The sequence below is a fragment of the Somniosus microcephalus genome, chromosome 11 (genome assembly GCF_052327205.1).
Source record: "Somniosus microcephalus isolate GS21.2 chromosome 11, FLI_Smic_1.0, whole genome shotgun sequence".
In the NCBI taxonomy this organism is placed as follows: domain Eukaryota; kingdom Metazoa; phylum Chordata; class Chondrichthyes; order Squaliformes; family Somniosidae; genus Somniosus; species Somniosus microcephalus.
In genome coordinates, this window is record NC_140997.1 from 201464735 (window position 1) to 201490122 (window position 25388).

At 42.9% G+C, this 25388-nt stretch overlaps 1 protein-coding gene across 1 annotated transcript; it reads left to right on the forward strand.

Moving 5' to 3' along the window:
• The first annotated feature begins 657 nt into the window (after positions 1-657).
• On the forward strand, positions 658-25388 carry LOC147111127 (protein Wnt-7a). The gene is made up of 4 exons (XM_086001699.1): positions 658-1002; positions 2651-2877; positions 5100-5371; positions 23358-25388. Exons 1-4 carry the CDS (start codon positions 932-934, stop codon positions 23835-23837), a joined length of 1050 nt encoding a protein of 349 aa, XP_085857825.1. The 5' UTR covers positions 658-931; the 3' UTR covers positions 23838-25388.

Sequence of the window (25388 nt, forward strand, 5' to 3'; positions counted from 1 at the left end):
GCGGTGCGTTAGGGCGCTTCAGTCACAAAAGTGCCTCAGTTCCCTTTCTATCACACAGCATGAGAAACCCTTTGCTCCGTAAACCCCTCATTGGCAGGACCTCAATTCCCTTGCGGCAAACAGCTCACAATCTAATGTGCCAAGTGGTCAATGGATGTTTAGCTGAAAAAAAGTCTCATCATTAAATATCGATAAAATTGACAGCCGAATACGGCACAGGCAGCCCGTAAGAAGAGCTTTGAATTGTGTGCGTGAGACAGCGGGAGGGGAGAGAGGATCCGCGGTGAAAATATCTTATCAGCGTACAGAAATAATTGCAGTACCGAAATAATTAAAACAAAAAGTTGATGTTAAGGTCCCTAATCCTATCTAACTCCTGGGTGCGAGATAATCTCCATAAAATTCAATGGGGTCTTGTCTGCACTAAGTTACGTTTTTTAAAAATGGAAACTTGTTAGATCATCCACACAGAATTCTGCAGGTTCTTCGTTAGCAACCCCCTCCCTCCTCCCCTCCCCCCGGAAAAAAAAGGTGAGTGTGTGCACTCAAGAGGTATTTTGTGGGTCTGCTGCGGTTTCCTCACGAACACGCCCAAATAGATTAGATAGATATATAGAACCTGGGGGAAGATCCAGCGTCTCATTGTGGCGAATGCCTGAGATCCTGTGCGATCTCTAACCCAGCCTCCCATTTCAATCTCGATACGTGTGACACGCATACAGATGATGGATAATCTGTAAAAAAAAGAGTGCAGGATATCGATTCTCCACTGGGATTTACAATATACGCTGGTTTTTACTTTGGGTGCACAGTAGCTGAGATCACAAGGGTCGGCTTGTCTCTAAATACCTTGGACTGTCTCTGCCCGGGACTCTGATCAACAAGCAAACAGCACGACAAGAATTGCATCCAACTCACAAAAGTTAGCAACATGAACCGAAAAACCAGGCGCTGGCTCTTTCACATTTTCCTCTGCGTGGGAATCGTGTACCTTAAAATAGGGTAAGTGGCTTTGGGGAAAAGTTGCCGTGTCTAGACGTGCCAGTGTTTTTCATTGCAAGCTTTGACGATATGATTATGTTTTTGTGTCTATAATAACAAAGTCTGCTGTGTGACTGGGGTGGTTAGATCCTGAAATCTCACAAGCAGTGTTGCGTTTGCCTGATACACGCCAGCTACTATTGGAAGAAGTGTATTCCACCGTAAATGAATTAAGCGCTTAAGTTTAGGAGTGGAATCCGAAAGCTGTGCTATAGTATTATCGTGTGGGGCTGGAGAACAAAACAATGTTCGCCTTTTATATCACCGAATGGTCAATCGGGGCTCAAAATATACGGTGCACCATATCGCGGAACCTGTAACTCAATTCTCGACTCAAACTTCACCATTAGGTTTTATAGTTTATAAAACATTTTAGAATCTCTAGTACAATGAAGTTCGAATGACTTGTGAGATCTTGTTGGTTTATTTAGCTGTTCTGAAAAGGATAATGTGCTGAATGTAGCAAGTGTAGCAGGAAGCGCTGTTACTTTCTGGCATTGCGCTCTCTCTATACTGCTGCTGCAGTTAAACATAGCTTGATGTGGAGACTCGGGCCGAACGATAACACAATACAATGGCTGTGATTTGCACTACAGCCAGTTCTATAGATCGATCAGTGTGTACAGATCGCACTACCATACAGAATTAACCCGTGCCTGTTTCCCCCATTGCACATGGCATGGGGTACGCCAGTTCACTTCACCTCCTCAGTGTAACAGCTTTCTTAAAATGTGAACGTATATACGGGGTATAGGCATAAGGAAGAACAGGAGGTTAAAAGGTGGTTATAAGGGGAGTGAACGCATGAATCAAATGTCAGAACTGCTCCAGTATAAGTAAAACAGTCATTATTGGTCCAAAATCAGTCCGAGGTTATCACTCCATTTAATACATTAACTAGTTTTGTTGTATATCACATTGATAGGTAAACACATTCATTCATTTTAATGTGTTGATATCACGATGCAGCTTAATGGTCATAACATGAGCACAGATGACTTTCGATCACGTTGCATGTTTAATTGATGTGAGATTGCTCAGTATTCAGTGAGATACACAATTTGCCCGTTGTATTTAGTAAAGATTTACATTTGTGATTTTGTTTCGTGAATCCATCCCACAATCCCTGTAATCTTGTAGGGCTGCTCCTTGAGTTCCCAGGACGGACCGTGTCACCGTCCCGAACATGAATGGAGGCTGCAAACCACTCTAGTTCGTACAGTGACCCACAATCACAAATGTTCCGGTTTATTTGTGACCTGTTTAGATCCAGGCACATCAAAGAAACCAACGTTGAAAATAAAGGACTCCAGATAAGAGGGAGGATTTGAAAAACAATGGCCCTTCTGCTCAAATTTACAATAGCTGAGGTCGATCAAAGTCGAACTTGGCAAAATTAGACGGAGTTCGATAAATGCACCGTTGGATATGTCTGAACCTATGAAAATGACCAGATCATTAAAAAATACTGTGCAACCTTATCGGGGAAACATTCATTTCGGACTTTAAAAGGACTCCATTGTATTTGTGCAGCGAATTACGTGTTTGGAGTTAATAATTAGTTGTCGTGTTTGCTTTCTCACCCAATGTGTACCATTATTTGCCACAGCGGATTCTCCTCGGTGGTGGCGCTAGGAGCGAACATTATCTGCAGTAAAATACCAGGACTGGCGCCTCGTCAGCGGGCGATCTGTCAGAGTCGCCCCGATGCCATCATCGTCATCGGGGAAGGGGCTCAGATGGGAATCAACGAGTGTCAATTCCAGTTCCGATACGGTCGGTGGAACTGTTCTGCACTCGGCGAAAGAACCGTCTTTGGCAAGGAGCTCAGAGTGGGTACGTTAGAAAATGCAAAACTCTGCTGTCCATCCCAACCTGTCACAATATGAGATCTAAATATAAGATCACTGCATAGCAGGGAACCTTGTGCCAAATATACAGGCAAGAATCCTCACATAAAGCTATAGTATTCATGTTCCAATGCTTAGTCAGTTTCAAGTTAATTTCACAGAATCAGCCAAACAAAAAGAGTTTCATTCTGGAACCAGTCCTGCCAGTTGTCGAAACAGGCAAACATGGAATGCATTTAGAATGTTGAGCAACACATCATTCCTGTTTATTACAATTTTGGACAAGTCGGTAATCACGGATTTACTGTTTGTGGGCCATCACTGTAAGAGTCAATATCTGTATACATGGCCCAGCAGAGGAATTGACAAAACATTTTAATCACTCTCATTATTTAAGAATAAACCTAAATTTGTCTTCAAATTGTGTTTTTGAAAGTAAATCATACCCAATATTAATGTTGGAATTTGTACAAATCTTTCATTGGTAGAAATCATGATGTGTATATTCTGGATTCTCTTTAAAACAAAACAATCAAAAAGCCATCTTTCATGTTACTTCCCACAAGTGTCCACTTTTGCTATTGCGGCGAGTTGCTTTGATGGTGCATAAATAGTGTCTCCCTTCCCCAATCACTTTAACCAAGTTCATTCAAACAGCAATACTACCCTCCTACCTTTGGCTGTGAATCAGTAACTCCAACTCGTTTCTTGGTTACAGCACACACATGTTATCAGTCTTTTCAGCGTGGGCAGTTTATTAAAATCATTGTCAAACTTGAGGGTGCTCCACTGCAACAAAATACTTAACTGTCCTTTGAAAGACCTGGTGATTATTGACTTTTAGACGCGTAATGCGGTAAACATTTTATCAAGTTTGACTTCAAAGAACTCAAGGTGTAACTTTCGCCATAAATAAAGCAGTGCCCTTAACTATCTAAACAGAGCGAGGTTACCTGTGTTATAAATCATGTGGCCACTCTGACCCAGTATATACGGTTTATCTTGCTTTTTAACTATGTCATATAAATGGTGGGCTTTTAGATCGCCTGTCCTGCTTCTGTAAGGATTCTGTATCTATTTTGTCCCCTTCAGTTTATGCATCTGTGTAAATGTATCTAATCTCATTGGCACACCCTCAGCAAATTGTAGAATTTGTCACAACTGTGGGTTCCTAAAGCTGATATTCCAGAAGCGAATTCCATTCAGAATGTACAAAAGTAAGGAAGAGGCACAGCCAATAACTTAATACAGAAACATATACTTCAATAAACCAAGACACGCGCCATCACGGAATATTTACTCCGGTGATTGTAGCTCTGGGGGAGAAATCTTCCAGTTTATAACTATCCAGTTCCCTCCTAACATGGTCCGCATGACTTACTCTCCTCCCTGACTTTCTTACTTTCGAAAGTTCCCACCTTTCAATTTTATTCAGATATAAAGGATATAAGCATCACCGACAGTTAAAATATATACAATATATATACGCAACTACAGTAGTCACACATGTGGGGAAATAAGATGCATAGTTTTGGTAAGTCACATGACAACAATCTGATGCTTTTCATTGAGGCCGAACCAAGACATTAGGACCTTGTTGACGCACATGTAACCCATTTGAAGTGTGCTAAACACGTTGGTGTAAATGAAAAGCGACTTTGCCAGACGATCAAAAAAGGAACCCTTACAAAAGCAAGTCACATTTAATGAAATTGACCATCTTCGACAGCAAGATGGTTGCGGATAATTGTTTGTCCGAGTAGTCTTCTATCGAGTTGGACTGTGTACTCTGTGCCTTATGGTTTGCCATAATGTGCAGAAACCACAACGCTTATTTTGCAAAAAGTAATCATGAATGCGTTTTATTAATTTTGAAATTGATCTCAATTTCTTGTAACCATTTACTGCTGGTAATATTACCTTCATGTTTAATTTTATTTGTTAAATGTAAAATTTGTTATGAATTACACACTACATTATTCTTTGGGCGTGGCTGACATTAAGTGAACGTTAATGGATTTTAAGTTGATGTATTTATTGAGATTTAAAATGAGCTATACTTCTGCCAAATGGTTTAAATATTTATTTAACAAGTAAGTCGTTAGCACAAAGCATTATTGTGTGGCCTGAATGTAAAATATGAAGTGCTATGATTATCATTGGTCTATCAAGCAAGCTAATATGTGTGTCCCAATGTCTTGATTGCAGGAAGCAGAGAAGCGGCCTTCACTTATGCTATTATTGCTGCTGGAGTAGCTCATGCTATTACTGCCGCATGCACCCAGGGAAACCTGAGTGACTGTGGCTGTGACAAAGAAAAACAGGGTCACTACAATCAGGAGGAAGGCTGGAAATGGGGAGGCTGTTCTGCAGACATCAGATATGGAATTGGATTCTCCAAAGTGTTTGTAGATGCAAGAGAAATCAAACAAAATGCCAGGACACTTATGAACCTGCACAACAATGAGGCAGGGCGGAAGGTAAGAATTATAGTCACTTGTCTTAAATGGAAAAGAAGTAACAAAATATATATTTCATTTTCTGATTTTTCAATTATATTTGAAGAAATGGTAAATAAATGAAATCATTAGGTATTAATATCTAGGCATCTCCCAAACACCACTGAGACAGTGACATAATGTATGCAAAACTCCATTAACCAAGGTAAACACTTTTCACTAAAATGATACACGTAGAACCATTTTAAAAGGCTTTTTACTTTAGCCTGGAATTCTAGATCACATCTTTTTTTTGGGGGTTTCGAAGAGCTCCATTGCATAATTAATTACAACCAATCAGGGCCGAGAAAATGTTAACGGTGATTTATTGCTAAATCCATTACAGATAACCCTGAAGTTGCTTAGGTATTTTTTTAACATTCAATATTATATTTTTGTGCCACATCATAGAAAGTACAGGGAGAAAATAGTTTTAAAAGGCAAACATGATGTCCTCACATATAGAGGTATTTTTAATAGCTTAAATTTATATTACCAAAAAAAGTAACTAAATAAGAGAGCTAAGTTAGTACCCATTTTTCACAATCACTTTGCATTTTAAGATACTCAACTCTAAGATAGTTTCTGATCTTTGAAACTGTGTGAATTTATCTACATGGATTCAGGTGGTTTGATTGGATATGCAATGGCTGTTACTGCTTCAGTCATTGCTTACAAGTTTACATCATTGTTCAAGATGGCATTAGGCTGGCTACCAAACTGAGAATGCACAGCGGTGCAATGTAATGTGGTCGCATTGCCTGCTTTTCACTGACACCAGTTGCTTTTAAAGCCTTTTTTCCCCCTGTGCTCCATCAATCTGGGACACATATAAATCACCAACAGAGATCTCAAACTAATGGTGCATATTTTATTTTAAGTTGAGCTTGTAGACTTTTGTATTCAAGCTATTGAAAATGCCCTTCCATTTTAACTGATATGGTGGCTCACAGATTATAAAGAAGTTGTTCATGTTTTGAACCAAAGTATATTTTGGATAGTCTACAAGAAAAGCAGTTATTAGGTTATAAAACCAGTGAAAGAAACATGATAGCTTCTACATGGCTATAAAGGGTACCACCTTCATAGAAACAAATTTAGCAATCCTTTTATATTTCAGGAGTGAGAGGAGTCACAATGCTCCTCATTTTCATCATAATGACATCTAATGCAAGTGGCACAATGATGAATTAGAACGTGAACATGTTGAATGTATAACACATGAAAAAAATAATTCCAAACACTATAAATATTATTTGAAAACAAACTTCTCACTGAAATTCAAGACATTTACACTCTGCCTACTGAACACTAATAAATGTTGTCGAATGTGTAAGATCATACAGGACAAATTTTGTATCAATCATTCCATTTTCTCAACTATATCATAAACCATTACTTAGACTTATCTTAAGACTCTTAACACTTAAGGCTCCTAACACATGAATAACATTATCATGAGGAATCTGATCATTTGCCCATTATCTGTAGTTAGAAGACAAGACAACATTTTCCTTTCTGTATTTTTTTAAATCATCACTCCCCCTTAAAAGTATCATAGTGAATCACCTGTCTCTGACCAGATCATCTTCTTCCACAACTGCTTTACCAATATCACAGTATCATGTTCCAAAATGACAAAATACAACAGAATGATATTTTCATTTCCAACGTCTTCTTGACTTTTTTGAGGAAGTGACATTTCAAGTGTACATTGGAAAGCCTGTGATGTAGACTTACCAGAAAGCCTTTAATGTAGCTCGGCATGAAAATCTGTTACACAAGCTTAAGGCGAAACTTGAAAGTGGTTTGGGAATTGACTGAAAGAGAGGAAACAGCAGGTATCGTTAGTGGAGTGATATTGGCTGGGGAGATGTACTGAGTGGCGTGTCTCAGGGATCATTGCTTGGCCCCTACTACAGTATTTCCATTCTACATAAACAATCTTGATACAGAAATATAATGCTAACTGGTCAATTTCACAGATGATGCTAAACTGGAGGGGGCAGGGTTAGCTGAGGCTGATGAAGCAGAAAGATTTAGATAAAACTAGCAAATTCAGCAGAACAATGACAGATGAAATTAAATAGATATAAGTGCAAAGTGTTTCACCATCAAAGAAAAAATGGAGGCCATTCATATTTGAATGAATGGTGTTGAACTAGCTAAAAGAGAGGATGAACGATCTGAGAGTGATAGTAGACTCAACACTTATAGTCAATGCAGCAATCAACAACGCTATCAGAATGCTGAGCTATAGCTCCAAATCAGCAGTGTATAATTCTGAGGATGTCACACTGAATTGTATAGTGTTCTGGTCAGGCTGCACCTCAAGTACTATGTTCAGTTCAGATCATTGAGACATAAGGGAAACATTCAAGCCCTGAAGCCAGTACAGAGTAGGGCCACGAGGCTGATTCCTCTTGTCAGAAGACTTGAGTTATGAGGAAAGATTAGAAAAAAGTAAACACTTTAGCCTTGAAAGAAAGTAAATGAGAGGGGACTTTATAGATATATAAAAACATGCTAAGTACAACAGAAATGGTTAACTCAGGGCATTATTTCACATTAAACTAAGACTGCGGGCTTTGGGACATAGATAAAATGCAGGTTCAAGGCTGATGTCAGGAAGCACCTGTTCAAGCAAAGAGTGATCAGTACCTGGAATGGCCTTCTGGAAAGGATAATGGAAGCAAAAACTCTGGAATCATTCAAGAACCCATTAGATGCTGCGATGGTGAGGGGATAGGTTTCAATGGAAAGATGAATGAAATTAATTGAATGGTCTCCCTCATTTATTCCTATCTTTGTGAATAGCTGGACATTTACTAGTGTTATGTGAATAATCAAAAGCAATCACAATATGCAGTATCCACTGTAATGTTGCATATTATAGGAGAACCAACTTCAATGAATTTATGTCTAATCCAACTCTACTTACAGCAAAATATTCCATGTCCTAATTTGGAAAACATGTACCCAAATTTTCCTCACAGACACGAAAAGGATGGCTGACATGGGAAATCAAAATGTTGTGCTGCTGTGATAGAGAGGTACTCTTCCCAGTGCTGTCTATATCTCTGATACATAGTATACCTGCTCCCAGTGTCCTTAGCTCTTATCAGGTGCTGCCTTGGGTCATAAAACCTAATAGTACTAAATCTACCTAATCCTAAAGCCCCTACTCACCTGCATCTCTGCATATACTGTCAAGCTCAGGATCTCAAGATAAGCTTAAGGAGGAGTGCTCAGACTTTCTTGTGCATTTTCAGTTCCAGTCATATGTTAGTTGTCTAGATTGCAATATATTGCACAGGCATTTTATCTTGGTTTGCTGGGGACAGGGGAATACGGGCCTAATGCATCACTGCTTATAATAACTTGCCCACTGCTGATGTGTCAAGTTTTCTGGACATCATACAATACAGGCATGAGATTGGGACTGGCTCTGGCCCTTGTGCTTTGTAAGCATTCTAAGGTCCAGCGCATGTGGAAGTGTGCATCTATAGCACACTCCTGGACTCATTTAGCCAAGATTACCATGATTTTATGATGCCTGTTGGGACTGTGTTACATTGCGTGGATGATTTTGGTTTACTACGCTTGGATTCTGCTGCATTTGATTATCGAGGAGGAGCTTCTATATCTTCTCCATTCCTCTGTCATTATGTGGCAGCCTCTGGCCATTCAGGCTTCTGTCAAGTTTTCTGTGTTCTCGGTTGATGTGAAGATGGATATTGAACAGAAGGAGGAGATCTGTCTGTCAGAGATCTTTAGGCTTTGGAGGTATAGTTGTAAGGAGCTTGGGGCATACCTTGGTGTCTTAGAGTTAGCAGTAGATTTTAAAGCAGTGGAATATGTTATATTGAGTGATGTGGAATTTGCCAAACAGCTGCAGAACCATGATGACCTGAAGCTTTTTGGGATAGCAGGTTTATTTCAGTGATGTCTTCATGTGTTACATGTTGCAGCTAGTTGAGAGCTAACCAATAACCAAACTGGAGAGAGGGCTAATATAAACAAGAGATAGCTTCAGTGCCTCTTTCCAGTTGGTGAGTGCAAGGAGATCTTTTTGGAATAACAACAGAAAATGCTGGAAAAACTCAGCAAGTCAGGCAACATCCGTGGAGAGAAATTTGAGTTGACGTTTCGGGTTTGACCCTTCTTCAAAGCTGGAGAGAAAAGGAACTAGATCGAAGGCAGGGCTGTGATCGGACAAAAGAATAAAAGAACCAAAAGAAGTAAAAGAGATTAGAAGCTAGACGAGATGGTAATAGGCTGTGATTAGGTGTAAAGTGTACTGGCAGGGCAAAAGATAGCTGCCAGGTGTGAGAGAGAAACAAAAGGAAAGGGGGGGGGGGAAAGGAAAGGAGTGGAAAAATATAAGTGAAAATGAAATAGGGGCCGAGGTTATGATCTGAAATTGTTGAACTCGATATTGAGACCGGAAGGCTGCAGAGTGCCTAATCGGAAGATGAGGTGCTGTTCCTCGAGTTTACGTTGAGCTTCCGTGGAACAGTACAAGAGGCCAAGGACAGTGAGGTCCGAGTGGGAATGGAGCGGTGAATTGAAATGACAGGCGACCGGAAGCTCGGGGTCTGTCCCTCAGATCAATTTCCGCCTCTTCCGCAACTCCCTTTGAATGCCTTCAATTAGGTCTCCACCTCTCCACAATACTGAAATGGCCCTAACTTAAAGTTATGAATGACATTCTGAGTGACTGTGACATATTTCTTAAGGCTAAAGAGATCAAGGGATATGGGGAGAAGGCAGGGACAGGGTATTGAATTTGGATGATCAGTCATGATCTCATTGAATGGCGGAGCAGGCTCAAGGGGCCGAATGGCCTACTCCTGCTCCTATCTTCTATGTTTCTATGGTGCATTGTCCCACTGTGTCCTCCTCGACCCATCTGTAATCTTTGACATGGTCCACTGCAACATCCTCCTTCAACACCTCTCCTCTGTTCTGCTTGGTCAGCCTGCCCTTTCTTGGTTCCTCTTACCTATCCAATTGTAGCCAAAGCATCTCTAGCAATGACTTCTCTTCCCACCCCTGCACTGTCACCTTGAGAGTCCTCCAAGCATCTATTCGTGGCCTCCTTCTTTTCCTCATCTACACGCTGCCCCTTGGTAACATCCACAAACATGGATCAACTTCCACATGTATGTTACTGACACTCAGCTATACCTCTCCACCACTTTTTGTGACCCCTCCACTGTTTCTGTACTATCAGACTGCGGCCTAGAAATTCAGTCGCGTTTGCGCCCACTTATGGGCTATAGAGTGGTTTGCGCCGGAAGTTTTTTCGCGCCCGAAATTCAGTTGGTCCGTAACATCGACGTTAGCCGGTAGCGCTGCGCCAGCACCGATGACTTCATCGGTGTGCGCAGCGCCCCGGTTCCAATGCAATTCCGGTCCGACCGCCAAATTCAGTTGCGGCCGCCTCTCCTGTGGCGGCCGCAAACAGCGTTTGCAAAACGGTGCCTTGCAGCTCCGAGAGGCCGGCGCATAAAGGTGGAGGGGCGGCCGGCCGCTTTCCCGGCGGCCGCCTGGCCGCACCTCCCTCCCCGGACTCCTGCACCACCCCCCCGCGGCATTGGTGTGTCACTCCCGCGAGCCCGGCACTTCTCCGTGGTGCCGGGCTCATTTGCCGGGGGAATCCAGCGGCGATCTCACAGCTGCAGGCAGCTCCTCCTTAAGAGAAGGAGGAGGCCTGCAGTACCCCAGCCTGCCGCACCGCATCGGGTGCCGCAGCGGCAGCTGGACGCCTGAAACTGACATTCTTCGCCCCAAACGAGGCGGCCAAACCCTCCAATAGCGCCCGCCTCCGTGTTGGGGCGGCGCAACTGAATTTCAGGCAGGCGCTACGGGAATCCGGCCGAGCGCTAAATTTCGGGCGCTAAAGACCTGGCGGGGCTATACCTAATTTCTAGGCCTGCCTGTCCAATATCCAGTCTTGGAAGAGTCACAATTTTCTCCAGTTAAACATTGGGAAGACTGAAGCTATTGTCTCAACCCCTGCCATTGATTCCAAACCCCTTCATGTCCACTGTCTCAGGCTGAAGCAGACTGTTTGCAACTTTGGTGTCTTATTTGACCCTGAACTAATGTTCTGACCTCATATCATCTCTATCCCAATGATCGCCTACTTCCACCTCCGTAATATTGCCTGCTTCCATCCCTACCAGTTCAACTTCCACTGAAACATCCACGCCTTTCGTCACCTCCAGACTCAACTATCCCAAAGTTCTCCTGGCGGGCCTCCCATCCTCCGCCCTTTGTAAACTTCAGCTCCTCCAAAACTCTTCTGCCCGTATCCTATGCCGCTCTAAGTCCCGCTCACCCCTCACCCTGTCCTTGCTGTCCTGCTGTGCCTCAAATTTAAAATGCTAATCATTGCATTTAAATCCTTCCATGGCCTCATCCGTCCCTATTTCTGCAACCGCGTCCAACACTACAATACGCCTGAAGTCTCCATTCCTCTGACTCCAGCCTGTTATATATGCCCCCTTCCTGTGCCCTACCATTGGTAGCCATGCCTTCAGCTACCTAGGCCCCACACTCTGGAATTTCCTCCCAAAACCTCCCACCTCTCCTCCTTTAAGATCCCTCTTTGACTGAGCTGTGGTCATCCCTCTTAATACCTCCTTCTTTGGCTCTGTGTCCAATTTTGTTCCCTCTGTGAAGTGCCTTGGGATGTTTTTCTACACTGATGGTGCTAATTATTTGCAAGTTGCGTTGTTGTTGAGAAATTGCAGTTCTTTTCGTTGTATCCATGGATTTTTGCCAATCATAGGAATTAAAAAATATTGAGGCCCCTGAATTATCGTGCCTGAATGTGGATGGACAGCATCTGGAAGAGGCAGAAGAGATGGGGAATACATTCATCTTTATCGTACTTGCTTTATCGTACTCAGTATTGATATGGGTATGTTGCACCTCAGGTCCATAGCTGTAGATACAGAGGGGGATGGGACATTTTGTTGCCTATAAGGCTGAGAGTTTGGGGGTAGTATCATATCTCACTTGACAAGCAGGGAACAGATTTTTTTTCAGTGGAATATTAGTCTCAATGGAGGGGAGGGGGTGGTGGGATGGAGGGCAACTTCCTGCTCCTCCTGGCCCTACCCCTGGGGGAGGTTTGCAGATTGGGAGATGCCTATAAATTCCTGGTTTTTGGTTAGAAGAAACCAGCAGGATATTACTGTTTGCCTTTGTCTTTTTTATACACTTTTGATGCTTTGAAATATGGCATCTTAAGTGTGACAAACACAAAACTCTTTTATACCTATTAGCAGATCTCCCGTGATATTGCTCACGGTGAGGCAGAGGTTGTGCTTTTTTTGCTACGTAATGTACAATATATTATCAGGACCACTGTTTTATAGGCTGGAATTTTAACTTGAAAGCGGGTAGGGAGCAGGGGGGATGGGGGATGGGTGCTGGAAAGGAGTCGGGAAACTCAGGAGAACGGGTTTCCTGCAGGCCCTCCTGAATTTAACGGCAGGGCCTGATTAACATTTAGAATCACTGTTTCCTGCCCACAGCCAGACAGATGGAGAGGCTGGCTAGCTGTCAGGTGGGTAGGCCTGTGGCATCAGGCCCCAGAGAGGAGGAAAGGAGGGATCAGAGGGGCATTGGAGGCCAGAGGGGGATCAGGGGCTGGAGGGGGAGGTTCGAAGGTGATCGGGGGGCAGGAGGGGAGAGGTCAGAAGGTCAGAGAGGTGATCAGAAGCCAGAGGGGGTAATCGGAGATCAGAGGCCTTGTGGGGTGGGGCAGGGGGGTTGGAGGCCTCGGGGCAGAGGTCGGGGGGAGATCGGAAGGGATGGGGGGTGTCTGATTGTGGTGTGTTGGTGAGGCAGGGACACTGGAGCCAGCAGGTAAGTGGAACGGCACTTAATTCCTGGATCCAGCAGTCCTCACCTTCCTTTAACTGGCGGGTTCCTGAGGCCCGGGAAACCTGCCCATCCACAGTTAAAATTCAATTGGTGGATTTTAATGAGGCACGGACCCTCATTATAATATTTAAAGTGCCAATCTGCCTCCTGCGAGCGGGTTGGCTGCCCGACCCCAGTCCTGCCTCCGTTAAAACTGGAATTGGGCGCATCGGAGGCGGGTTGGAGTCGGGATTCAGATTTTTAACTCTTTAACCTCCCACCCGACCCCAATCCACCCACCTTTTGTGGTTAAAACTCCAGTGATTGAATAATTTAAATTGCGTTTTATCACAATGGGGGCGATTTTCTCACTGGAGGCGGGTTGGAGGCGGGCTTTGGTTTGGGTGGGTTCAAAACCCGCCTCCACTGATAGTTTTGAAAAAATTGTGATTTTCCCCTGATTGGCCACTTGATTTCAAAGGTGTGGGTTGCCCTTGGTCAATTAGTGTTTTGGGACTGAAAGTCGCCTCTGCTGACATCACTTTTTCAGCCTGATTTAAGGGCTGCTTGCTGCCTTGGATCATTCCACTGGATTTCTGCCGATGCTGCACCTCTTGCAACATATTCTGAGAAACCACTATGTCCAATTCCAAGGCAAGGGCCTCCCCGAGGTTCTCTGATGAGGGGGTGACAGCTAGCAGGGAGGTGCTCTTCCACTCATCTGGGAGGAAGAGACCTCCCAAAGAAACTAAGCTGTGTGGGTCCAGCTGGCAAGGGATATAACCTCCAGATCTGTGTGCAGATTGGGTGAATGTTTATGTGTATTGATGAAATGCCATCCCTGTTGGAAAGCATTAAAATGATTTGATGGCAAAATATTGGTGTCATGGCATCTGTTCTTTCGCCTTTGGCAGCTCCACATTGCAGGCTCCGCGACACTTGTGTGGTCAAGTTGGTGGCCAGAGTGAAAGGAGGCCAGAGAGTCATGTCCATTGTCTATGATGTCTTAAGATGGAGCCAAGGACATGTGCCAACTTGGGCAACCTATGTAAATCTGGCCAGGATAAGTTCATCCCTTGCATCATGGGCAGCCATGTGCTCATGTGCTGCTGCTGCTGCTGGTCGATAGACCAGCGCTCTCTCCTCCTCCTGCTCCTCCTCGTCCTCCTGCTCCTCCTCCAGCTCCTCCAGCACCTCCTCCTCCTCCTCCTCATCTGAGGAGGCCTGGAACTGAGCCACTTGCTCATCAGGAAGCTGCAAGCCACAACGCTGTGCAATGTTGTGCAGTGTACAGCAGACCACGACCATTCTGAAGACCCTGTATGGTGTATACTGCAGGGCTCCACCTGATTGGTCAAGGCATCGGAAGCGCATCTTCAGCAACCCAATGGTTTGCTCGATGATGAACCTGGTTGAAGTGTGGCTGGCGTTGTAGCGCTCTTCAGCCTCGTTAGCTGGCCCCCTGATCGGTGTCATTAATCACTTCTTCAGGGGGTAGCCTTTGTCACCAAGGAGCCATCCGTTAAGTTGGTTTGGTGGATTGAAAAGCAGAGAAACACTAGAGCGACGCAGGATGAAAGAGTCATGGCAACTACCACAGAACTTGGCACAAACATGCACAAACTCCTTCTTGTGGTTACACACCAGCTGTACGTTGAGGGAGTGGAAGCCCTTTCGGTTGACAAAGATAGCTGGGTTGTGATGGGGTGCCCTAAGGGCCACTGTCTATAATGCCCTGCACCATTGGCATGCCTGCCATATTTGCAAAGCCAACCAAACGCGCGGTTATACTTGTTTGATCCCTTGAGAACTGGATGTAATTGTGCGCCTTTGCGAAAAGGGCATCGGCTGACTGGGAGATGCCGCTGATGTCTGCTGATGGTCCCTGGAAGGAGCCTGAGGCAAAGAAGAGTGCGGTGGTGACTTTGACAGCCACTGGTAAGGGGTGTCCACCCGTTCCTCTGGGCACCAGGTCTTGCTGCAGCAGTCCGCAGATCTCTCGGACAACCTCTTGCGAAAGTCTCAGCCTTTTTTGGCACTGCTGCTCACTCATGTTGAGGTAGCTCATCCTCTGTCTGTAAACCCTGTGTTGGGGGTATCTCCTGCGGCTGGTGCCTTCTGCCCTGTGCAGCATCAGGTGGCTGAGCAGGAGGTTGGGGCTCCTGCTGCTGTTGCTGCTGAGCTGCCTGGTTCTGCTGCTGCCGTGGCTGCTCCTCATCCGAATCTGAGGTCCATGGTGAAAGGAAATGAATGGTTCCCATGTTGCTGGTAGATGCTTCCGTTGGGGAAGTGCTCATTGCAAGCGGGAAGAGGTTCTTCCAAGGAGGTCCCACAGTTGAAAGAAACAAGCTGCAGCACCTCCGACTTCGGAAGGCCTGCTAAAAATGCTGAAAGAGCTTTTAAAGCAAAGTTCTACCACATGCAACTAATCCCTGAAGAAATCTGTGATTTAATGTTGGAGCTGCAGCTGTGAGGAGACCACCCACTTGTCAACCTGCCAGGTTTAGCTGGCGTGGTTTAGGAGGGTCGTGGAACACGCTGAAATGGTTGAAAAATAATGAGGGCCTCTCAAAATAGGATTAGAGAGGCCCTTAATGAGCATTTAAGCCTCTTAACAACCTCTCTGGCCAGCTGGAGATGGGACCGTTTCCCACCCTGCAAAACCGGCACCGGCAAAATTGCGCGGAGGCGGGTTCCAAACCCGCACTCATTTTTTCCGATTTTCCCACCTTTCCCACCTCCAAACCCGCCTCCTCGGGGCTGAGAAAATCGCCCCAATGTATTACGGGAATGTTAGCAGTACTTTGGGTTTAAATTATATAATTATGTCCTATTTTCAATCAGATTGTAAATTAATGGCGTTTATTATTATATATGTTTGTTTAGCTATGTAATGAATTTGCTGCCTTACATTTAAAAAAAACCTAGGATCCAGAGGAAGATGGTAGGGAAGATGCTTCAAGTTGTACTGAGGTAGGAAGCACGTAGAAGTATTCAGGGTGGGGGGGAGGTGATATAGTTTTAGTAGTGTTGGGAGGGTGGTCTAGGGGATTGCGAGCAGTGGGAGACAGGAGGTAAGGTATGGGAGGAATGGAGGGGTGTGGGAGCATCGATGATGGTGGGGCGGGGGGGTCCTTAGGTATTGGAGGGTTTTGGGGTCTGGGAGTAGTGTGCTAGAAGTGTGGTGTGTGGCACCAATACGAGAGGGGATTTTAGGGTGTGGGAGCACTGGGATGATTGTGGTGGTATGTGAGTGCATTGGGAAAGAGGGTTGTTGGCTGTCCGAGTACTGGGAAGAGAAGTTAGTGGGAGAGGACGTGTGAGGTGCTGTTGAGAAAAGTGGTGGAGCTGCATTCATAGCTGTGACCCAGCAACTGGTTTTAAGTCCTTTCAAGTGCTCACTGCAGTTTTACTATGATACCATGGGCACGGTGGCAAGAGGTGACTGGAGGGATCAGCAAAGGGGGAAAGGTACACCAGCTTGGGGCAGAGTTACTGTAGTGGAGACAGGCAGTAGACTGGAGAGGGAAGTGGTAAGCATGAAGCAGGACAAGGTACAGATTCTCGTGACGGTGAGTGTGAGGGATGGTAGGGTAGAGGGTAGAGCAGGGCGTGGTAAACAGAGAGGGAGATAAAGGCATGGGCATGTGAAGCAGTTGATGGTGGTAAGATGGCAAGAGGTGGCAGAAGGAAGCTAGGAAGGGGAAAAATATACTGGTTGATATGAATCAGTCATTCATGAAAGAAAGACTTATGAAATAATACTGAGCAGCCTATGGGTGGCGCTGTCCAGGGAGAGTATAAATACTCGGGCACGGGCCCAGCTTGCGCAGGACATTCTTAACAGGAACTAGTGAAGGACACAACTAGACCTCCATGTTATAAAACAGTTGATTAAAGCTTTGTTTAACGCTTAGACCAAGTGCCTAGTAGTTTTCTTACATCACTGGTGTTAGGGGTGGGGCAGGGTGAGAGGGAACTGAAGGAAAATTAAGGCTGTGAGCCTTCATTAATCCTTTGCTCGCCCCAGAATTGAGCTGGGAAGCCAATTATTTAAAGTGAATACTGAGCTCATGCGTTACTAAAGTCAGCGTGCTCTTCAAATAAAAGAGGCGTCCTGAACTGATTTTGAAAATCCCATTCCAACAATGCAAAACCCATGTTCTCAGTAATTACAAGACAGTTAAAATGCAATAAGTGATAGTAAAACAATAAAAGACAATAAAAGCAGAGTAAATGATTGTAAAAGTGCAGTAAATGATAGTAAAAGGCAAATAGTATTGTAAAGGCACAGTGAATAATAGTAAAACTGCAGTAACTGATAGTTCTAGTGCAGTAAATAATAGAAAAAATGTAGTAAATTATAATAATCACAGCAGTAAATGATGGTAAAAGCTCAGCAAATGATGGTAAAACCACAGAAAATTATGGTAGAAGCACAGAAAATGATGGTGAAAGTGCAGTAAATGATGGTGAAAGTGCAGTAAATGATGGTGAAAGTGCAGTAAATGATGGTGAAAGTGCAGTAAATGAAAGGTAAAGCACAATGGGGATTAAGGTGAAAATTCCCCAGTGGCTGGAGTCATACCTGGCAGAATGGTAGAAATGAAAGAAAGAACTTGCATTTATATAGCTCCTGTCACAACCTCAGGATGCCCCAAAGCACTTTACAGTGAATTAAGTGCCATTTTTAAGTGTAGTCACTGTTGTAATGTCGTAAATGCAACCGCCAATTTGCGCACAGCAAGGTTCCACAAAGAGCAATGAGATATATGACCAGATAATCTGTTTTATTGATGTTGGTTGAGGGATAAATATTGGCCAGGACACCAGGGAGAACTCCCCCGCTCTTCTTCAAAATAGTGCCACAGGATTCTTTACGTCCACCTGAGAGGGCAGACAGGGCATCGGTTTAAAATCTCATCCGAAAGACGGCACCTCTGACAGTGCAGCACTCCCTCAGTACTAGCATTGAAGTGTCAGCCTACTTTATGTGCTCAAGTCCCTGGAGTGGGACTATGAACCCACAACCTTCTGACTCAGAGGCGAGAGAGCTACCCACTGAGCCACAGCTGACAACTTTTGTGGCTGATGGAGGCCAATCATCTCAACCCCAGGACATCGCTGCAGGAGTTCCTCAGGGCAGTGTCCTAGGCCCAACTATCTTCAGCTGCTTCATCAATGACCTTCCCTCCAACATAAGGTCAGAAGTGGAGCTTTTCACAGATGATTGCACAGTGTTCAGCTGCAGTGGCGGAGCATGCCTGCAAATGATTTTACCATCATCTGCAGGCATGGAATGCTTCAAATGATGGTAAAATCACAGGAAATAATAGTAAAACCACAGTAAATGATGGGAAAACCACAGTAAATAATTGTAAAAGTACAGTTAAAGGTAATAAAAGCACTGTAAATAATAGAGCAATAAATGATAGTTAAAGTGCAGTAAATGACAATGAAAGTGCAGTAAATCATAGCAAGGTCACAGTAAATGATTTTAAAAGTGCACCAAATTATTTAAAAGCGCAGTAAATGATGGCAATAGTGCAGAAAATAATCATAAAACACAGTAATTGACAATCATTTGTAGTAAATAATGGAAAATGCACAGTAAGTAACAGTAAAAGTGGAATAAATTATCGTAAAATGCAAGAAACAATAGTAAAAGCTCAGTAAATAAGAGTAAATGCACAGTAAATGCTTTAACAAACTTAAAGCCGATTGCTGATAGGCGACATGGTGCTGAGACTGGTGGTTGGGGTGGGGTGGACGGAGGCAGGGTTGGGTGGATGAGGGCTAGATGGATGGGGAAATAGTGGTAAGTTCACAAATACAGCCTTGGGGATTGCAAAAGCATGGCCCAGGGCTCATAGTATCGGGACAAGGGGGTTGAGGAGGTGAGGAAATGTAGTCAGGGGTTCAATGGGCAACAGGCCTAATTTTAACAGGTTTTAGGTGGGTGGATATCAACACCACAATTCAGCCTGCCTTGGAGACATAGCTGGGAGGATTCAATAAGTATAATACGGCGGTATAGTTAAGTTTAAACATGACAGGTAGATGTGACAGAAAAATGTTATAAAAAGTAAATGTGAACAATCACAGAAAGTGTGCTATATGAAATTTTAAAATATATTTTATACATGCACTGAAAAGTTCCTGAAGGTGGTTCCATTGTATTGTGCCTTTTTTCTAAGTGGAAGATGTCATTGTAGATATAATGATTGCATTTTGTGCACTTGAACTGCAATGATATCTATGCTCAAGGATTAGTAGTTGTGAAGCCATCAATGTAAATTTATTGATCGATAATCCACAGTTGATAATATAAAGAGTATGGATAATACTTTTGAAGAGCAATATTTAGACAATGGAATGGTCACCTGCTCTTCAAATTGATGCGATCCCTGGTCATGGGGGGTAGTCCAGGATGTGAAACAGTGCATGGATGCATTTAAACTACTTCTTACTCATTCTTTAGCGGTGCAGAAAAGGATTGCCCCAGCAGTTTCCTTTGCTCCGACAAATAAACCATCTGTGATTAATGATACTTGGGATAGATTTTCCGGTTATTGAGTTTGGGTGTAGTGGATCACCTGGGCACAGTGCAGAGATGAACATTGGGCGGGAAGGATCACACACCCTTAACGCAGCTTGATCGATCTTCCATCCACTAACTTAAGTGGATGGAAAAATCAGGAGTGTGGTTCTTCCAGCCATATTTTGCTCCATGCTTTGCTCAGGCAATTCAATATGTCCAAGTGTAATAACGGGAAAAAATACCCTTTGATCTTTATGGGGAACTTGAGTGTAGGTGGAATTGAAACTTCAGTCTCCTACTTACGAGTCCAACCCTTTATAGATGCTGGTCCACCTGGCGGATATTTTAATAAGATGATGCTGAGGATTGGAACACCTTTGATATTTAAGGGATAATTTTTAAGTAGCTGTCACTAGCGGTGCGCCTGCGGTTTTCTGCTATGTGCTGGTGGTGGGCGAGATTTCCGCTGCTGGCACATACTCGGAATATTACCCGCTAGTGTCAGAATCAACAATCCCTAGGTCAGGTATACCACGGGCTAGTTGCAGAGTGAAGTTCACTCTACTTTATCCCAACAATGTGTTTTAACTGCAATCTGGGATGCAAACGCAGGTTCCAGAGAAGAAAGAGCATTGCCGTAACTTATTGCAGTAGTTCTCAATGCCTCTTTATGCAAGGCATTAAGTGGTACCGTGACAAAGTATAATACTTGGGAGTGCTGCTTTGTTGTGACAGAGCAGTGGAACATACAGATTCAATTTTCACCTCATTCCATCGAGATCCTGAGCTCAGCTATGCTATTGAGTAGAGTTGCCAAATGAAGGCCACGTGCCTCTCCACAATGGGTGAGGAAATAAGGGATAGTTGTTACTAGGCTGCTCTTGCATGTCTCTTAATAGCCAGGTCAGAGCAACATTGGCAGAGGCTTCAAAGTAGATTGCCTGCCCTCTTGCAGAAGATACATAACTGAGCACTGGGATAAAAATAGAGGCATTCACTACTATTTCAAAATATGGATAAAATTGTTAGCACTCGTAATCGTTCACTGACATGTGCAAGATTTTCAGATGTTGATTTTAAGATGGGAACTATTTTAGTCTGTATAAAGTGCAAAATAAAACAAAAAATATACTCTGATAGAGCCTAATAATATGGATGCTTTAAGTGCCAACTTGACTCAAATTAAAGCACTCTTGCATCTGAGTCAGAAGGTTGTGTTGCCTACCAGGGTAAGGGGTATCTCTAACCAACTGGAAAGGAACTTGGAAATGGAAGAGGAAGAACCAGTTGTCGGAAGCAACGACATAGTAAACAACAGGGAGGAGGTCCTGCTGAGGTAGTATCAGGATTGGGGATGGTGGCGTAGTGGTTATGTTCGTGGACTTACAATCCAGAGGTCTCGACTAATAATCCTGGGAATGTGAGTTCAAATCCCACCATGGAAGTTTGATCATTTGAATTCAATTAAGTTCTCGGACCAGTAAAAGTGACCACGAAGTCGTAAAAACTCCAACCTAATGTTCTTTAGGGAAGGAAACCTGCTGTCATATATGTGACTCCAGCCCCACTCCAACATGGTTGCCTCTGAAGTGGTCTAGCAAGTGTGGTAACTAGCAATGGGCAATAAATGCCCACATCCTGAGAATAAATCAAAAATGTTAAAAAGGAATTCGGCGCTAAATTAAAAGCAGGACCTCAGGGGCGGTAATCTCCGGATTATTACCCAAGCCACGTGCTAATCAGAAAAGTACATGCATTGCTGAAAGACTGGTGTGGGAAGGAAGGGTTTCTTTTCATGGGACACTGGCACCAGTACTGGGACAGGAGGGGGTTATACTGCTGGTGCATCTGAACCAGGCTGGGATCAAGGCCCTAGCAGAAAGGTTAGAAATAGACTGTAGAAGGGAATTTAAAGAAGGTCTGGGTGGAAAAAATAATAACCTAAAGATAAAATAAAGAGGGGAATAAGAATACAAAAGGATATAAAAATAATGTAAATACTCTGGGAACAGAGAAGATTATAGGAAGTCATAATAAAATATCTGTTAAAAATAAAGCAGGAGTGATGAAAAATATAAACATATTAAATTGCCTGTATAGCAATGTGCAGCGCATCAGTCACCTAGTGTGACAGGTCAAAAAGTGTGCGAAATACACCATCAGGACATGTGGGCAGAGTAGGGACAGTTACTCAATATGTGTTATGTACATAAATGCATGCAGCATTAAAAATAAAAATAAAAATGAGTTAGAAGCACAAATTCATCTTAAAGGATATGATGTAGTAGCCATTACAGAGACCTGGCTACAAGCTGGGCATGATTGAGAGCTAAATATTCCAGGGTATGGGATCTTCAGAAAGGGCAGGGAAATTGGGAAAGGAGGAGGAGTAGCAATATTGCTAAAAGACACAATCACAGCAGTGGAAAGAAAGGACTTCAGTAAGGATGAACAGGCAGTGAAAACAGTATGTGTAGATCTAAGGAACAGTAAGGGATGCAAGGCTCTGGTGGGAGTTGTCTACAGACCTCCTGACAGCAGTGATGTAGTGGAGGATTGTATAAATACAACGATCATTATTTTGGGCCCACCAAGCCGCTGAGGAGGGGAACATTACTCACTTTTTGCAATCAGAATCGGGATTAAGCATTCTCAGATTAGATATAACATGGATAAGATGTAGAGTAAAACATCCTGTATTTTGCTCCAGCAATATATCTTAACCCCACCTCAAACCTGCACTTGGACCTGCACTAAGGTGATCTTTCCATTTCCCACACCTGGCTTCTTTTAAGTTAGACTGCCCATTATTGCATTAGATAGTTTAGTTTTGTGCTGTGCAGAAGGAAGAGGCTTTCATCTCATCTGGGCCGTATTCAAACCCAGGCTCCAACAGTGAAAGTTCCTACCACCCAGCTCTCTAAAATGTGTTTAGTTTCACCTTGGGGTGTGTGGCCAGTGACAGTTTGATTTAGTCATTCAGTTTACCTAGAACAGGGCAAAGCCATCAAATCAAACACCAGCACTGCCAGAAAACCACCGGAAGTGATGCTATTGATAGAAACAGCATTAAAAAAGCTCATCGTAAAACAACCATTTCTCAGAAGACTTTCATCACAGTCTATTTGTAAATTTTATGAAGTTATTAGACTATTTATCCTTATTTGGATCGGTGTCAAATTTTTTGTCTTAAAATACTCCTGTGCAGCGCCTTGGAACGTTTTACTATGTTAAAGGTGCTATATAAACACAAGTTGTTGTTGTTGTTACTGTCACCCTGATTTTTGATAGTAACTCAGTGTTGATGCGTTTTCTGACATTTCAGCTGAATTATGGTCAGAAATTAGTCCTTGAAGATGGACTGATTCTCATGTCTGGTTTGCTGCACCCCATTAACCTGTACTGCTTTTAATCTCATCAGTACCCAGTCAGACTCTGTTATAAAACAGTTACATTTAAGGCTCTTATAATTTGGAGTAAGTGCAGAAAATGCTGACACTTTTATTGTGGGTTTTGGTTACATGTATTGCATTTACTTCATTCTAGATCCTTGGAGAAAATATGAAATTAGAATGCAAATGTCACGGAGTGTCTGGATCTTGTACCACTAAAACATGCTGGACAATGCTTCCCAAATTCAGAGAACTGGGCTACATCCTGAAAGAGAAATACAATGAAGCAGTTCAAGTTGAACCAGTAAGGACGCATCGAAACAAGCGACCAGTCTTCTTGAAGATTAAAAAGCCACTTTCCTATCGTAAACCTATGGTTACAGACTTAGTGTACATTGAGAAATCTCCTAACTACTGCGAGGAGGATCCAATCTCTGGGAGCGTTGGGACAGAGGGCAGAATGTGTAACAAGACATCCTCGCAAAATAACAGTTGCGATTTGATGTGTTGTGGACGAGGATACAACACTCACCAGTATTCCAGAGTCTGGCAGTGCAACTGCAAATTCCACTGGTGCTGCTATGTCAAGTGCAACACCTGCAGTGAACGAACAGAAGTTTATACATGTAAATGAAATTGAATCTTTTATAGGGAGGAGAGTCATATCCTCCAAAGGAAATATTCCTACATTTGCACATGATCTCAACCTAGTGGCTGTGAGTTTGCAAATAATGTCTCGCTCTCTTATAGAATGCAAAAGCTTGAGGATCCCTGTCCGATAATGTTGCCCGATTCATGACCCCTCTGGATTACAAAGAAAATAAACACCTGTTGCCATCTCCATAAATATACCACACAGAATGCAAATACTTAAAGCCTATTTCAATTAGTGCATTGAAATAAATCCAGATCTGAACAGAAAATGGCACAAGGTTGAAAGAGCCATAGTGAAATCAGCAGTAACTTGGCTTGAAAAAAAAAACCCTTTTAAATATGGACTATAAACAGGACAGGGTTGACAATGCCCCTGTGAGAACTTCTGCTTTGAGTGTGGATTATGCAGATTTAGGTTTCTGCATTTGTGAAAAGCTTCTGCTTGTCTTGCCTGTCTGGATCTCACAGGATTGGCTACAGCAAGTATTACTGTTTTCAGTTTCCCATAGACACTGACTTATCAGCTTTCTCTTTTCTGTCACATTTTTTCACAGCCATTAAGAACACCACGGTGGACTGGGGCACTTGGACATAATGACTGACTATACCAGCAACATTAAATAAATAGTAACGACAATATTTAACAATATATTTAGAGAAAAAAAACTAATATTAATTTATTTAAAAAGAACTTTACTTAACTTGGGACATTTTTACAAAGAAAGAGTTTTACTTTCTTTGTGGAATAATTTCTTTAGATACAGCAAGAATTGGATTTGTTTGGCTGTATATATTAGGTTTTACTCAGATATTTCTAATAGCTGTATTTGCAGGAACATTCTGTGTCCTGCAGCATCAGGCTTTTAACTGACAAAAGCAGGCATCTTTTGTAAATCTTCTGCTGTTTTGCTGCTAGTTGTCTGGAAAATCAAACTGGTTGTGATCATTTTAAACTACTGTAAAAACTTGATTATTTTTCACTTTGAAATGTCAACTAATTATAAATCATTTGAACTAAAGATTATCAAATTTGATACTCCAGACAAATCCCATCATGTGGAAAAAGGAACCATAGGTTAAGAGAATATATTTTGTAAGAGACTATTTTTATATGAATATTTTATTTATACTGTTTCTGCTTGTATAACTCTATAACCAGTACTTTTCTTAAAACAGGCATAAAAGCTGTGATTATTTGTAATAGATCTGAGGGAATTTAACAGCATTAAGACTGATTAGTTTATGGACAGAACAGCAGCAAGCTGGATAAATTCAGATTCAAATGGTAGATGCGTCAAAATGCACAATGAACTTTCTTAGATTAGCTCTATCCGGATGTGTGTGTACAAACTGGCTCATTATTGCGTTTCAAACTGCAGAATATGCAAAACAAGAACAGGGTATGTAGCATCAATTTTGTTAGTTGGCTTGAATTCATGATTGGTATTAACTGGATACTCATTTATCCCTTTCAGAAAAAAAATTGAAATTGCTTCCCGCATGCGTCAGTCATTAAAATGTGGGGTTATGA